Genomic DNA, 16,812 nt, shown 5'->3' on the forward strand with positions numbered 1-16,812 from the left:
CCCTCTGACAATCTCTGGGGCTTCAACTGTGAGCCATTTTAGACCAGTTTCAAACTCACCCACTGTAACGCCAAAGGATACAACTCCAGTGTAAAGTACCCTTCCTGCCATTGGCTTTGCAATCTCCTACTTTAAAATTCACAATCCCCCTAATGATTTCCCCACAGAACGTCACTTTTCATAAATATTCAACAGACAGACTTAGAACATTAATGATGAACCACAGGGATCACCTTCCTCTCTGGAAATAAAACGGTTCTTTTGTTTGGGGGTGTTCAGGGGTTATTCCTGGTGGTGCTTAGGGGACCATAAGGGACACTGAGGATTGAACCCGGGCCTGCTGCATGCAGGGCATATGCCCTTCCTGCTGGACTATATCTCTGGCCCCCAGAAAGGTTCTGTTTTAAAATTATTATTTCTATAATAGGTATTTCACTTATTATTATTGAAGATAAGCATCTGTCATAGATTTTGCGTTCTTAACTTTGACATGACTTATTCTTTACCTGTAAGTAGCCCTTACTGTCCACTGAGTTTTCTCTCTTGGTTGGGAAAAAGTTGTCTTATGAATTCCAACTTTTCTTCCTGTAAATTTGCGCATTAGATCTTTGTCCCTGGTCCCACTTTCTTAAAATCAGGCCTATCACCCCATTGGATGGTTTTGGGGTTGATCCCATTTAAATGGTTTTTACCTAAGTGTTTTTTTGCCTATCTGTAGCACTGTAGCACTGTCCTACCGTTGTTCATCGATTTGCTCGAGCAGGCCCAGTAACGTCTTCATTGTGAGACTTGTTACTGTGTTTGGCATATCGAATACGTCACGGGTAGCTTGCCAGGCTTTGCCATGCGGACGGGATACTCTGGTTTCTCTTCAGATCATATAAATCTTCCGCATTTTGCCTATCACCCATTAAAAAACAAACAAACAAACAAACAGACAAAATACACCTCTGAGACTTGTAACATGAATTATGAACGGAAACGGTGTGGGCAGAAGATGATGCCTATAGTGTGTTCGCAAATCCAACCGAGACCTTGGCCAGTTTGGAGCACACAGCACTTCGAGCACCATGAGATTCTGGCAGATGGCTTTTACTTTCAGATCGAGATGTCAAAGGATGAGCGGGTCATGCAGAAAAAAAGAGAGAAGGGATGAAGTAATCATGACCCTGGTTGCTGCGTCTTGTTCTCCTCCCGTCCCCAGGCAGAAATGTGGTCCCAAGGCTGTCCAGGCCAATCCAAGGACAGGCCCGTTACAGATGGGGGAAAGTGAAGCACAAGGAGATTAAGGAACCTGCCTGGGGCAGGCAACCCTAGAGGCCGGGGAGGGAGGCAAAGGTGAAGCCCCCCAAAGTGCCTTGGCCTGCGGGCAGATGGCCCACAGAACTGCATCCAACCCAGCCAGTTCAATTCGGGCTGGCAAATGTTTCCTGGCTTAAAATTAGACAAAACGGGCCGGTGTCAAAAACGAAGTGGACTGACAACTTTTCCGCTTAGGACACACCCAGGTATGCTTCTGCCATCTGCAAACAAATAAAACTCACAAAACCTCGAGCCTTCCAGGAAAACACAGCAGTATTCTAAAACCGCTTACAACACGATCACCTCTGAAGAGCCGTTCCGGGCCCCAGAGTCAGCAGTGCAGGGCACTTGAGCTTGGTTGGGCTCTACCCTGGCATCCCCAACGTGCTCCCCTACCCCACCCCTGCACCACCAGGAGCGATCCGGGAGCCGAGTCGGGGGTGGCCCCTACCCAAACAACGCACTCCAGATTCTCGAGACAAGGTTAGAATGACCGGATGGAGAAACACCGCGGTGGCACAATCGAGAGAGGTGGAGACGGCCTCGGAGGGAACATCACCCGGTGTGGCACCTTCAAGCGCGAAGGATCCCAGATGCAGATTTGTCCGTGCCCTTGGTTACAGAGGAGAAACGGCGGGCGTGGGTGGGACCCAGGGTTCCGGGAGCCCAGACGCTGGCTTGGCTCCAGCGTTCACTTACGAAGGGCAGACTGACCGATCAGCCCGTGTGCACTTGGGAATGTTATTTCTGCCCAAATGCCTTCCCGGGAACGCGGGGGGCACAGACAAGGCAGCCCTACAACCCACCGCTTTACAGGTGAAGACACAGGGCGGAGGGATCAAGGCCAGGACCCAGGTGCAGGTGACTCGCCCACCTCTCCCGGTTCCTGCCTTCCCCTCTGAGCTGAGAACACGCAGCTCGGGCCATTTCTTACCCCACGCTCTGCGTTTATGTGTCACTGCGCCAAACTGTATTTTGGCAGCTACTTTAGGTTGGCAGTTTTCTCCAATTGTTCCAATTTGCCACAAATAGGCTTCTATGAACATACAGGCCAGTCTTGGGTACCAGGAACTTAACGAGAGTATTCGGATCTCCTCTTGGAGAAAGATTAAAAATACTTTACAGTGTGTGCCTTGCATACAAGAAACCCAGGTGGTCCCCAGCACCACAGGGTCCCCCTGAACAACTCCAGGAGTCACCGCCAAGTAATGCTGGACATTCCTCCAGCCCCCCCCCCCCCCCCCGGAAAAGACATGAGGAATTATCCAGAAAATAATTTTCAGGAAGATAAAAATTCCACAAAACCACCTTTGTTCAGAGGATGTCATCCACGATTAAGCTAGGAACCTTTACAGATAGAGAAAAAAAAAAGGGAACTCTGTGGAGTGGCTAATAAATAGTTAACAGCAATGGATGACCACAAGACACATGGGCACATTCCAAAACAGAGACCACAGAACGTTCTGGAGCCACTTAGGGCAAGGCATCAATGGGGCTTTCCTGCCCGCGTGCTGACCCCCTCCGGGCTTCCATATCAGAGAAGAAATAAAAGTAGAGCAGCACCTGGTTCATTATTCAATGCAGAGCAGGTCACTAACCACTCCACATCTGGCCAGTCTCCTGCGCATCACTTCCCTTTCCCTAGATTTAGTCTTAAAAAAGATTGTATTTATTTTTGGCTTGGGGGCCACAACTGACAATGCTCAGGGGTCAGTACTCCTGGCTTTGGACTCAGGGATCACTTCTGGCAGGCTCGGGGGACCACATGGGATGTTGATAATCGAACCTGGGTCAGCTGCGTGCAAGGCAAGTGTCCTCCCCACTGTACTGTTTCTCTGGCCCCAAATACGTTCTTTTTGGCCTCATCAGACTCCCCCAGCACCCCCAGCCCCTGCTGCCTCATCATCCCCAGAGTGCGGCTGCAGAGGACTAGATTTTCCAGTTCCATTGTATTTGCATGTCCCTGTCCTTAGTGTTAATACTGAGAATTCCCATCAAGGGACCAAATTATCCTCCTTCCACAGGAAGGTAAGGTAAAGGTAAAGGTAAAGGCCCTCCCGTTGATCGTCGATTTGCTCGAGCGGGCCCAGTAACGTCTCCATTGGAGACTTTGTTGTTACTGTGTCTGGCATATCGAATACTCTCGGTAGCTTGCCGGGCTCTCCGAGAGGGGCGGAGGAATCGAACTCGGGTCGGCCATGTTGGCCGCTTGTAAGGCGAACGCCCTACCCGCTGTGCTATCGCTCCAGCCCACACAGGAAGAAAGGCTGAAATACCTCTTAAATTCATCCCAATACGTACCAATCAAAACTGAAGTCAGACCTTTTCCAGGAAGAAAAAAAAAATTTTTTAAGGGAAAAATAAGGGTCTTGGGACTTGGAGAAAGAGAAGGAACAACCAAGACACAGAAGAGGATGGCCAACAATCCAATCAGCATCATCAATGGCTAAATAAATAGCAGTACTCCTACATTACTGTCAAACACTGTCCTCCCATTGTTCATCGATTTGTTCGAGTGGGCCTAGTAACGTCTCCATTTTGAGACTTGTTGTTACTGTGTTTTGGCATACGGAATACGTCACGGGGAGCTTGCCAGGCTTTGCCGTGCAGGTGGGATACTCTTGGTAGCTTGCTGGGATCTCCAAGAGGGGTGGAGGAATCGAACCCAGCTCAGCCGGGCTGGCTGTGCGCAAGGCAAACACCCTACCACTGTGCTATTGCTCCAGCCACATTACAAAAAAAAAAAAAAAAAAAAAAAAGGGTGGCCAAGGCACCAGGCTGGGGAGAGCCGGGTCTGAAGACAAGCTGGACCTCATTGGCCTCCAACAACTCTCGGCAGGAAGTGACACTCCAGGCACATAACCCTCAGAGCCAGCAGGTGACAGGAGGCCAGTGTGCCCGAGTCACTCACAGGACAGTAGCAAGTCAAAACTAGGCCACAGCTAATGAGACTAAATAAAAATCAAATAACCAAGGTGGCAATCACAACGGGGCCTCAAGGAGGCTGAGCATCCTCTCACGTATACACAGGCACCCAGAAGACGGCAAAGCACGTACCTCTGTTGGGTTCCTGGAAGATGAGATCTAGAGAAAACAATTTATGCTACATGGCAGAAAGGAATCTCCAAAAAAAGTCTGTCTGTCTGTCTGCCTCTCTCTCTCCCCTCCCCTCCCACCCCCCCACACAGAAAGAAACTTTAAAGAAGACTGACTTGGGGCTAGAGTGACAGTATAATGGGCAGGACATTTGTCTGATATTCAGGTGACCTGGATTCCATCCCCAGCATCCCATATGGTCCCCAAGCACCACGAGGAGTCATGCCTCAGTGCAGAGCCAGGAGTAACCCCTGAGCATCGACCAAAAAAAGACAAAAGAAGAGAAAAATTAAAGAAGACTGACTATGCGACAGTTTAAGTTTTTGCTTTTCCCCGCCCCAAAGTTGACAGTAAATGCATAGTTCTAGTTTTCTTAAATAAAGTAGACTATGGATTAATATCGTATTAAAAAAAAAAAAAACAAAACTGAGCACTGGTTCTTAAAGGCTTCCAGATTCCAGCTTATGAAAAAAAAGAGCTACTGGAAAACTGTTCGTGATCCAAGGCCGCAGATGTGGCTCAGTGGTTCCAAGTACAAGCAGGCAAGCCCGAGACCTGGACTAGATCCTGGCATGACGCCGCCTCCCTCCCCCCCATTTTTTTTTTCAAGTGACCTGTGATTCAAGGAGCTAGGACCATCTTCAGTGGCAGAACGCACACTCCTCACGAGGCCCTCGGTACCCCAGCCGAAGCGATGCAAGTGGCCTTCTACCAGCTTGGTGGCTGACAGCCACTAAGTAGTGCGGCTGCCGCAGCAAACCATACCCGTCACTGCTGCTGGTTAGGAAGGGGCAGAGGGATGCGGTTCAGCGCTTAATCAAGCAAAGGCCTGGCTTTTGCGAGGCCCGGAGTTCAATTCCTGGCACCACATACCACCCCCTTCCCCACACTTGATGGGCTGGTTGTGGCCCCAAGACAAGCAAAGGGGTGGCGAGTACAAAGACTGTAAAAAGCTGCTAGAATTCATTAAAATAACTGACGAGCCACAGAAGCACAGGGAGAATAAACAGGAAGTTGGCCCTAAATACACAACTCTCAACAAAGTGCTTGAGTGGAAAACATGTGTAGGTCAAAGAGTGTCCTGAAAGGTGGTGACAGTGAACAACACGTGGTTCTTGCCCCGGCGCAGACTGGATTATATACAGAATCCTTTCAAATTATACAGAGTATTTTGATCCTGTCCTCTTGAAACAGATTTTTTTTTTAAACCTTTATTTATTTTTTTTTTCTTTTTGGGTCACGCCCGGCGATGCACAGGGATTACTCTGGCTCTGCACTTTCAGGAGTTACTCCTGGTGGTGCTCAGGGGACCATATGGGATGCTGGGAATCGAACCTGGGTTGGCCGCGTGCAAGGCAAACACCTTACCTGCTGTGCTATCTCTCCAGCCCCGAAACAGATTTTTAAACATTCACATAGAGCAAGAACATGAAACCCTGACTGGTCTTTTTTTTTACTTTAGTGAATCACCATGAGATACAGTTACAGACTTACAAATTTTCGTGATTACATTTCAATCTATGTTCCAGTACCCATCCCTTCACCAGCGCCTCTTTCCCCACCACCAATGTTCCCAGTGTCTCTCCCGCCACCCTGACTGGTCTATTTTAAGGCAGATATTGGCAAAATTATTATAAAGACTGAAGCCAAAAAATAAAAAACATCGGCTAAATATTTTATAAACTCCCTAGCGAAGGTATCAATGTTTCCTTTCCAAGTCACTTCCAACCTTAATGAATGCAATAGACTGAAATATCTTTATATTTTTACATAAAGCTGAGAGAGTTCACAATGACACAAGTAAACTATAAGACTAACCACAAACAGGACCTTTTACATAAGGTTAAAGTTCCTCCTACCCAATGTTTATTAATCCGAAAGGAACAAAGTGCAACTTATACTTAAGCATCCTACTGGGTACCACCTTCCACAGTAAAGCGACTGTCTCATTAGCGCCAGGCTAAGTGGAGAGTGCAGATGTGTGCTGGCCATGAAAGCCCATCCTGAGATGCCACCATTATTCCTGCACCTCCAAAGATGCCCAATCTGCAGCACACCCCAGCACCCCAAAACTGAAGGACACGTTACAAAAACGGGCCTGCAATCTCACAGATGTTGAAGTCACTAAAGTCAGAGAAAGACTGTTCTAGAATTCTCCCACAGACTAAGACCCGATGACTAATATAATGGGGAACCTGGTTAAAAAAAAATGCATAAAGACTAAGGATTACATAGCCTGTGGCAATAAACATTAATATTAAAATATCCCAATTTGGAAATGACACTGCGGTGATGAGAGATAATGTCCTTGTCTGGCAGAAAATATCCACTCCAGGACTCGGGATGGACGGAACCTCGAGCTAGTGCCTGACTCGTGTGGTTCAAGAAAATCTGTTTTTAAATGCAGAGTAGAAGGCCAGAGTTAGAACCAGAGCTGTTTTTACAGGGTAATAAGGGCAGAAGCTTAAGTATTTCCCAATTTTTTTTTTTCTCTTTTAAACTTAATTCCTTAACCGAATGACTTTGCTGATGGTGACTCCAAGACGACGTGTCACGGAGCACCCTGGCTTCCCGTGAACTGACCGACACGTTCCCTTCAGTTGCCCGGCTCACAGTACGCCAACACCAATGTGAAGACCACAGAAACATTGCAATTTCACCCATGCTTTTCTAGCTTCTGGAGTCGGTCACCAGGTGTCCTCAAAGAGGAAAAGGTCATGACCTACAGGTCACATCGATAATCACTAGGTGTTACTGTAGCAGAAGGTATCCAAACAGCCACTGTGGGTACATATGGTGTAGGATTAAATGTGAAGATTAATTACAGGGTGATTTTTCATTTACAAAACAAATTCTGAGCAGCATGAAAAGCGAAAGTGTCAAACCTCTGAGTTCTGTAACTTTTATCAGGTCAAATTTGTCCTAAGTTGAGTTTTTTTTTTTGGGTGGGGAGGGTAAAACTTGCAAATACACAAAACTGAAAAGAGGGAACAAATTAAGGAATGGGGCAAACAGACGCTCAGGGCCAGCCAACTGTAAAAACCCCATGACCTTCAACAAGATATGACAGTTCTTATTTTTTTATTTTTGGCCACTCACTAACTTGCCCGGCAACCACATAGCTGTTCAAAACACAAAAATGCTGAGAATTTTCCTTGCCCAGAAGTGGTTTCTGCAAAGGAGAGATGCGTTTTAACATACATAATTTAGTTTGCAACAAACCACAAAAAACAGAAAGGAAGAAGCCTGAAGAAGTTGGAAAAAAAAAAAAAGACCAAATACATATGCTATAATATAATCTGATCGAAAGCCACGGAAACGGTCTGGCTGAACCCTCTGGAAAGCCACAGAACTCTCCAGTCTCCTCAAGAACCCAGCCCCTAGCCATGGTCTCTCCCCGGCTCATCCTTCTGTGCTGGCTTACGGTCGGCATGGCAGGGGTGGTCGGCCGGTGAAGACGGCACACCCAGAGCACTGTCACCAGCCCAAGTGGACAGCATGTCGCCTGCTCAGGGGACGAGGTCACACACCAATATCAGCAGAACTTCCTGGGATCAAACCCAGCCCCTGAATTTCCGGATTTCTCTTACAAGGGGCAGGTCCCAGTCCCTGATGGGGTGCCAAGTTCTGTTCTGCACGTCCCCCCACCAAACCATGCAGCACAAAAGGAAGCTGGTGGGGCTCACGGGGGAAGGCAGAAAGAAATGAGGGGTGACTGCCAACAGAACTGATACGAGCAGGAGTCGCCGAGCACAGATTTAGCTCAACTGGAACTGCGATTTTTAATTATTAAAAAGCCAACCAGATGCCAGGGTAACATAAGACACCTCGGTGATCAAAAACGGCAGGAAACAGAAATTCTTAAAATCTGTTCCTACTCCATATTTTTTAAAGACTCTGGCGATATTCTCTTAGTAGAAAGGGCTAAATGCAAAGTAACAAATCAGAGAAAATGACATAACTAAACACACACCAGCATCCTAATTCCTCTACAGATCTGCTCAAAAGACATCGATATCTAAATTTGAAATTTTAGATGAAAAGCCGCCATTAGCTGTGCTAATGGCTTATTTTGACAAATAACTTCTTTAGAGCTTGATCTCTTTAACTCTTAAAAAAAAAAGATGATTATATTTGCCACTCGATAATCAAAATAAATTTCAAACTCCACAAGAAGCGAGGGACTATTATTCGTAAAGACACTAATTCTCTTGGCCTTGATGGCTCTTTCAGAAAATATCCCGAGCAACAAAAATACAGATAATGCTGGGGAGAGGAACCGTGGATGCACACAGCATCTTTCCTGAGAGACTGAAATATTCTCTTGCCCCTGAAAATCACCAGCGCATGTACAAAAGTAGAACCAGTAAGTCTTCTACAATCGTAAACTTAGGATGTCCCATAGAATAAAATCATGGTATTATGAGAGCCAATTAAAACAACAACAACAAAAAAAAAAAAAAAAAGGAAAAAAGGAAAGAAACACAAGAATGAATCTGTCCTCCTACTAAAGCCAAAACCATACTCAACAACCTGCCTGAAACACTGAACATAAAGTCTGGTAGCCACATCAGAAGCAGCGAGCTTAAAAATACTTCTATAGGGGCTGGAGCAATAGCACAGCGGGTAGGGCGTTTGCCTTGCACGCGGCCAACCCAGGTTCGATTCCCAGCATCCCATATGGTCCCCCGAGCACTGCCAGGAGTGAATCCTGAGTGCATAAACCAGGAGTAACCCCTGTGCATTGCCGGGTGTGACCCAAAAAAGAAAAAAAAAATACTTCTCTAAAACCATAGATAGGGACAGTAGAGGGGTTACGGTGCTTCCCTTGCATGCTGCTGACCCTGACTCAATCCCCAGCCCTGCAAATGGTCCCCTAAACACTCCCAGGAGTAATCTCTGGGCACAGATCCAGGAGTAAGCCCTGAACACCGCTGAATATGGTACAAAAACTAGGGCACTTGCCCTGCACGCGGCCTATTCCATCTCAATTCCCAGCACCCCATAGGTTCTTCCAAGCCCCAAAAGATGTCACGTGATCCCTGAGCACAGAGCCAGAAGTAGACCCTGAGCACTGCCAGGTGTGGTCCCAAAACCGAAAGGAAAATGAAAGTTTCTCTGAATTAAAAACATTTAAAAAAAAAAGGGGGAGGAGCCAGAGTGATAGTATAGGGGTAAGGCATTTGTCTGCAGCTGACCCAGGTTCGATCCCCAGCATCCCAAATGATCTTCTAAGCACCATCAAGAGTAATTCCTGAATGCAGAGCCAGGAGTACTCAGGTACCCCTGAGTACCACTAGATGTGGCCGCAAATCAACCAAATAAACAATAACCATTTAAAAAAAAAAGACATTTACATATGGGGGTAATTAAGTGCCAAATAAGCAAGCGTCCAACCCAGGGCTGACTCCCAGCACATGCTCCCCCCCCCCCCCCGCACTACCCCCGCCAGGGCCTCACCCCCACCCCACTGAAAGAAAGAAGTGTCGACAATCTTCCCTGCATCCGTGGTGAGGGGTGAGGGCGGTGGCTTATCCTCAAGCCCCGAGATAGCTCTCTTAGAGGCACTGTCCACCCTGGTCAGCGTGGCTCTCGGCTCTGCCCCGCTCCCCTGCACTGACCCCTCTGAAGTCCCTGTCCCTTCACAGAAACGTGCTAACGCGTGTCCAGGTGCTCTCAAGAAGCTGCAGCCGTGGAAGCTTCAACAGAAACACAGTGGGAGGGAAGGAGCCACTTGGGTGGATGGGGCTGGACTCTGTGTGCATAAAACTGGATCACTGACAGTGACCGGAAATCACAGCGCCTCAAAACAAAAACACTTCAAGACTGTCTGCTTCCCCGCCCAGACGAGACCCTGAGTTGCCACCCACGGACAGGCTCCTCCGCTCCCGAACGGCCACGATCCCAGAGACCCACAAACCAATCTCGGAACCCAGCAGCTTCTGGCAGGAATGCTTCTTGGACTGTGACCTAAGCCATGGTCCCTTGCCGACCCAGGAGGGGAAGGGTGTTTGTCCCACCGCCTTCTCCCCCTTGGCGACAGCACTGTGATGACCACCATCTTTCAGAGCCTATTGGACAGAGATACGAGATTGCAATGATGGGGTGGGCGGGGCCTCTCGGGACAGGGGGGGTGGAACCGGCCCTCCCCCCAGCCTGGACGAGACCCCGAGTTGCCGCCCACGAATGACCATGATCCCAGAGGCACACAAACCAACCTCGGAACCCAGCAGCTTCTGGCAAAAATCTCTCTGGACTTAATTACTAAAATACCAGAAATCCAAAATCATTGATAATGAAGACATCATATACTATTCATTATCAGTAAAAGAAAACAAATTATCGAATGATGCCTTTTCGGCAAATCTGGTTGTTGGGGGCGGGGGGGTAATTCCAAATAATAATAGTGGGTCTTATGTTGAAAAATTGAATGTAATCAAAGCAAAGAGATAGTAAAGTGAAAATCATCTGCATCACAGGCGGGGGGGTGGGGGTGGGACAGGGGGTATATTGGGGTTCTTGGTGGGGACCACGTGCACTGGTGAAGGGATGGGTGTTTGATCTTTGTCTGAGCGAGACTTAAACCTGAAAGCTTTGTAACTGTTCTCACGGGGATTCAATTAGAAGAAAAGAACAGAAAGAAAAGAAAAGAAAAGAAAAGAAAAGAAAAGAAAAGAAAAGAAAAGAAGACTGTCTGGTGTGAGAGATGGTATGTGTGGTCCTTTCCCTAGCAGGTTTCTGCCCAGCAGGGCCGGGACCTATTTCCACCTGCCTCCAGTGGTTGTTCTGTTTTGGGGCCACACTCAGCAGTGCTCAGGCCTTATTCCTGGCTCTGTGTCAGGAGCCACGCCTGGCAGGCTCAGGGGACCATATGGGATGCCGGGGATTGAGCTCAGGTTGGCCGTGTGCAAGGCAAATGCCCTACCCGCTGTGCCCTAGGACCTGATCTTTATCTGACTAATCTCTTTAGACTGCTAAGTAGACAGTATGTCTCAAGGACTTTCCAAGATGCTGTGAACCTGATGGCCAGCAGCATTCTGGAGAAGCCTCTGGTGAATGAATCAGCAAAGCCCTGGAGACAGGGAGGCCGGCCTGCTGGCCTGAGAGCTGGGAAACAAGAAGCCTGGGCCGAACACGCGAGGCCCAGTCCCACTGTTCACTCCGATTCCTTCACTTGTCGCACCAGGAATTTGAAGAATTCCAAGAACCAATTCTAACACTTTAGAATCTCACAGCGTCATCGACGTCCTCGCTGGACTATTTCTAATGAGAGAGGTGACAGAAAAGAATAACTCCCCAGCACATTTAATCTCACAATTTTAAAAGTAAAATAAAAATAACCTCCTGAGTCTTCCATCTAAAAGGGCCCAAATGTTGCATTTTCGAGGGAATCGCCCAGTGCAATTAAAAACTAAAATATGAACGGCAATAAAAAATAAAAAGGACAAAGGAAATATATTTAAGCAGAAAGCAAAATATTTGATCTCCTGCCTCACAGCACCGAGTAAATGCTAAAGAACACTTAAAATAAAATGCTCTGCTAGTAATTAAAGGTGCCAAATACACTAATAAAAATGACTAGAGACCAGGGGACGGACAGAGGGTACAGTGCGTGCCCTGCAAGCGGACCCCGGTTCCATGGCTGGCATCTCCCGGTCCGAGCTCTGCCAGGGAAGGCCGTACTCTCTGTATCATAGGGCAAAGTGGCACAGCCCTGGCAGCCAGCAGTCAGCTTGGCTGAGAATTCTCTGGGACCCTCAGGCCTTATGAATACCACTAGGAGATCCCAGAAATGAAGTTTTTATTAGTAAAGACAATTACTGTTAAACAGTTACAAGTGGCAAGATATGAATCACCTTGAAGCTGTTTCTGAGTCTCAGATCTAAACTATGGGGACATCAAAAACCCCAATTTCTCCCCCAACAGAGAGAAAGTGGCCTACTGCAACCAACGTGCCCACTTTAGTCAGCCCAACCCTGACAGAGCTTGGAAGGTTCTGGACGGTTCCCACCATATCCCTGAGTGACTGTTTTGTCCCTGACGCTCAGGAATCACCCCTGGCGGTGCTCAGGGCACCTGGTGGGATGCCACGACGGAACCCGGTTTGGCCACATGCAAGGCGAGCGCCCTCTGCTGTCCAACCCCTCCAGCCCTTTGGCGCGATTTGAGGGGTCTTTTTCTTCTTTCTCGTTACCACAATGACACAGGCACTGCAGCAATCTGTGTTCAACCAGCACCCGTGTCTTTGTGTGCTGGGCCTCAGAAGATGGCTGTTTACAGTTTCAGCGGGGCTTTGCTCTGCTTCCAGTCTGGACTTCTGAGCTCATGGGGTGCTCGTGGCCCCATCAGGAACTGCAGGCCACCAACACTCAGTTGGACGGCAGCAGAAATACTGGAACCAATGCTCAGTGGGACCAGTAAAACTGTGAACTAATGCTCAGCTGGATGACAGCAATAATACTGGAGCCAACGCTCAGCGTGACGGCAGCAGTAAAACTCCCGCAGAGACGTCTGAAAAGCAGCATCTTAAGATGCTGGAGGGAAAAGAAGCACTCTGGGGGAAATGCTGATAACAATGAGTGGAAGTGAAGGTCCCGCCTCGGCTTCCTCCCCGCACACCCAACCACAGGGGGACAGGACAGTGGCAGTGGTGTCCTGGGCCGGAGGCGGGGAGCTGATGACCTACCTTGGGAGGCCTTGATGACATAGCCCCCCTTCTTCTCGCCGGGGGGCACCGCCAGCAGCTGCATGATCCTGTCCAGCAGTCCGTGGATGATCTCAAACCCGGGATTCTTGTTGTAATACACAGCACAGAGATGCCTGTAGTTCCTCGCGCCGACATCTAAAAAGAGTACAGAATCATCACGGGGGGGCTTGAAGGGCTGGAGCAACAGGCTTTGTTTGCAGACAGAGGCCCTGGGTGCGATTCCAGCACCTGCGCGCGCACGCGTGCACACACACACACACACACACACACACACACGCACACACACACACACACATACACACACATACTCTTTCTCTCTCTCTCTCTCCCCACCCGCTCCCACACATCTCCCATCAGAGAAAAAATTAAGGCATGGATTGGCCACAGGCCACACTGAATGTCACTTCTAAGGAACTGATTTACGAGACCTGAAAAATGACTCAGTTCTTAAAGCACCCGGGACAGCCTGAGGCCAGAGCCTCCTGCCTGCAGCGGCTGTAAGCACCCCCCAGGAACCCTGACAGGCCTCCTTTCTGCCACCCGCCCCTGACGAGGGAAAAACTATTTTAAAAAGAAATGAGTGAATTTCAATGCAGTCTGGCAAAACAGACAGAAATGAACATCAACAGTACACACCCTGAGAACCATCCGGCCTCAGAGACGTCAGGTAAGATATTTTTATGCATCAAGCGGCAGTACAGTAGGTAGGGCACTTATCTGGCATGTGGTCGACCCAGTTTCGATCCCTGGAACCCCACATCCAAGTGCAGAGCCTGGAGGAAGCCTTGAGCACTTCCTGATGTGGCCCCAAACCAAACGAACAAAACCCCCCAATTTCACTGAAGTGATTGGAAAGGCAAAGAGAGACCTATCTATACCACTGTCTTAATGAAAACTTCATACTTGGGGGGGAGGGGCACACAGGAGTTACTCCTGGCTCTGTGCTCAGGGGAGGATATGGAACACTGGGGATCAAAGGCCCTACCCGCCGTACTGTCTCTCAAGCCCCCAGGAAAAAATCCTCAACACAAAGAGGCCCCGAGAACATAAAGTAACAAAATAGGAGACCAACACCCAAGAGTGGCCGAGATTAGTACCAGGAATTTTACTCCATGGCTTGGAGGCCAGCCGCACATGCTAGGGGAAAAGGGAGCTCAGATAGAGAAGGGAGCACCAAATAAAGGGTGTTGGGAGGATCCTCCCAGGATGGGAGAAGCATGCTGAAAGTAGACTACAGACCAATCATGATTGCCACTCAATGCCTCTTTTGCAAACCACAGCACCCAAAAGGAGAGAGAGAACAAAAGGGAATGCCCTGCCACAGAGGCAGGTTGGGATGGGGGGGGATGGGGGGTGGGAGGGATACTGGGATCCGTGGTGGTGGGAAATGGGCACTGGTGGAGGGATGGGTATTTGATCATTGTATAATCAAAACCCAAGCACAAAAATTTGTAAGTCTACAACTGTACCTCATGATGTCTCACTAATAAAAATTAAAAAAAAAAAAGAGGCCCCAAGATAAGGGCAGGCCTTTCACACAGCACTGACTCCAGCTGCACAAGCCCGAAACCACCTTGGTGGGCAGGGGTCCCTGGAGTCCATGGGAACGCTCGGAATACCGCACAGCGTGCAAAGAACAGCATTCCAAACACCCACCCAAACAAAGCAAGAACAAACACTCGGAAACAGTACAAAGACTAGGAAATAAAGACAAGGTCACCAAGTCAAAAAATAAATAGAGTCCAGAGAGATGTAAGGGCTTAAGCTCCTGGCTTGCATGCAGCCGACCCTGGTTCAATCCCCTGTGGTCAACGCTCCCCTGAGCCCCCCTGGGAGTGACCCTCCCACAGAGGGCCAGGAAAAGTCCCTGAGCACCCCCAGGTGTGGCCCCAACTACCCCTCCCCCCCGCAAGGGAAAGAGAGTCTAAACTAAATCATATTGTTGACAGAATACATATAGGACAAAAGCCAGCGAAGAAGGAAGTGACCCTCACAAAAGTCAGGGTGACAACGACTCTGGGCAAAAGGCAAATGGCGGGGCTGGAGCAATAACACAGCGGGTAGGGCATTTGCCTCGCACGCGGCTGACCCAGGTTCGATTCCCAGCATCCCATACGGTCCCCCAAGCACCGCCAGGAGTGATTGATTCTTGAGTGCAAAGCCAGGAGTAACCCCTGAGCATCGCCGGGTGTGACCCAAAAAGCCAAAAAGCCAAAAAAAAAAGGCAAATGGCACGATGGAGAAGGAACATGGCAAAGCTTAAGTCCGTCAACACTCCACTTAATTTGGCTGGTTACACCAGTGCCGGCTCCCCACCTTTAAACTGTACGTGGTCTATACTCTGCACAAACATGAAGAAAAGAATCAGAGCTGATCCATAAGCCAAAAAGCCACATGCGTCGGAAAGACTGAGGAGACACATCCCTAACATGAAGAGGTCCTGTGTGACCTGGGGACTATCTTCCAAGTAGGATCTATTTTCCAGTTTTCCTTCATTAGCATACGAAGTCTGGGTTTTCAAACCAGGATAGACAAAACATGAAGTTAAAAAAAAAATGCATTGCCATTATCCAGAGGAAGGCAGAGGAATGACTAGATAGCACTGGATGATGAAAATACGATTCGGTGATAGAAAGGAATGGTCCGTGACTAATTTGACAACCTGGATGACCCTCAAGGGCATGATGCTAAAACGTTTCAAACAGTTCCACACAATAGGAGCCCATTTATTCCACATCCTGGAAAATCGCACCTCGTGCAACAGAGAAAAGGTAACAGGAGCTTGGGGTTAGATGTGTGTGTGTGTGGTGGGGGGGGGTGGTGATGATAGGGGTCTGGGGAAGGTAACCACACGAAGGGGTGACAACTGTTCTGTACAGTGAAGCCTGTATTTAAAACTCTTTACATCAAAGAGAGAAGGTTGTAAGGATTCAACATTAATGATGAGCATTTCGCTTTACACCACGTTAATACACTTGCAGGTACATATAAAATACCGAACCTCTTGCTCCAAAAGAAATACTGAATGAATACTGGCTTGGTTGTTTGTCAAATTAGGGATTGGAAACGAAGAAATTCACGTCCATCTGGAGGAACAACTAAGAACAACGAGCTGCTTCCTTACTAGCCCTACTGAGACAAAGTCATTTCATGGATTTTTACCCACAGATAATAGTTACTCGCCACAATTGGTAAGAAGTATCTTTTACCTTCCAAATATCCAAATATAAACAAGGGTATTTTAAGACGATGTACCGCAAGGCAAGTCCAGTGTCAAAACAAAACGACATGGCTTTAAGGACCTGATTTCACTTCCCATTGTTTCTCTTGAAATTGTAGTTTCCAAGAATGTCTTAGTGTGATAATTTACTGTACTCTAGTACTAAAGCAACACACAATAGCACATAAATAAGGCAAAAGGAAGCAACTACTAATAAGGTAGTCACTACGTGCCAAGTACTTTGTACCTCGATTAATCTATTGTCTTGTTTCAAGAAAATAATGAAAGGTAGTCTTGTCCTACAAAGGAGGATAAGGAAAACAAAATGGAAAAACAAAAACTTGCATGAAGAAACAAAAATTTGCTCCAAGTCATGCTAATGGACTAAAACTAACTGTAATTAATTGTATAGCAAGTAATTTATACAAGATTTGAACTTAATTATCTAAATCCAAAACTTAGTCAGGCTCTTTCCACCATTCTGTGG

General features: G+C 47.8%; 1 protein-coding gene across 1 annotated transcript in view; it reads right to left on the reverse strand.

Annotated features, from left to right (window-relative positions):
• FARSB (phenylalanyl-tRNA synthetase subunit beta) overlaps positions 1–16,812 on the reverse strand; it is a 70,959-nt gene that overhangs the window by 6,772 nt on the left and 47,375 nt on the right. The window contains exon 16 of the mRNA XM_056111666.1: positions 13,085–13,240. Within this exon, the coding sequence (XP_055967641.1) occupies positions 13,085–13,240 (156 nt within the window). The remainder of the gene's footprint in view (positions 1–13,084; positions 13,241–16,812) is intronic.

This window comes from Sorex fumeus, unplaced genomic scaffold (assembly GCF_029834395.1).
Source record: "Sorex fumeus unplaced genomic scaffold, SorFum_2.1 ptg000014l, whole genome shotgun sequence".
Classification (NCBI taxonomy): Eukaryota; Metazoa; Chordata; class Mammalia; order Eulipotyphla; family Soricidae; genus Sorex; species Sorex fumeus.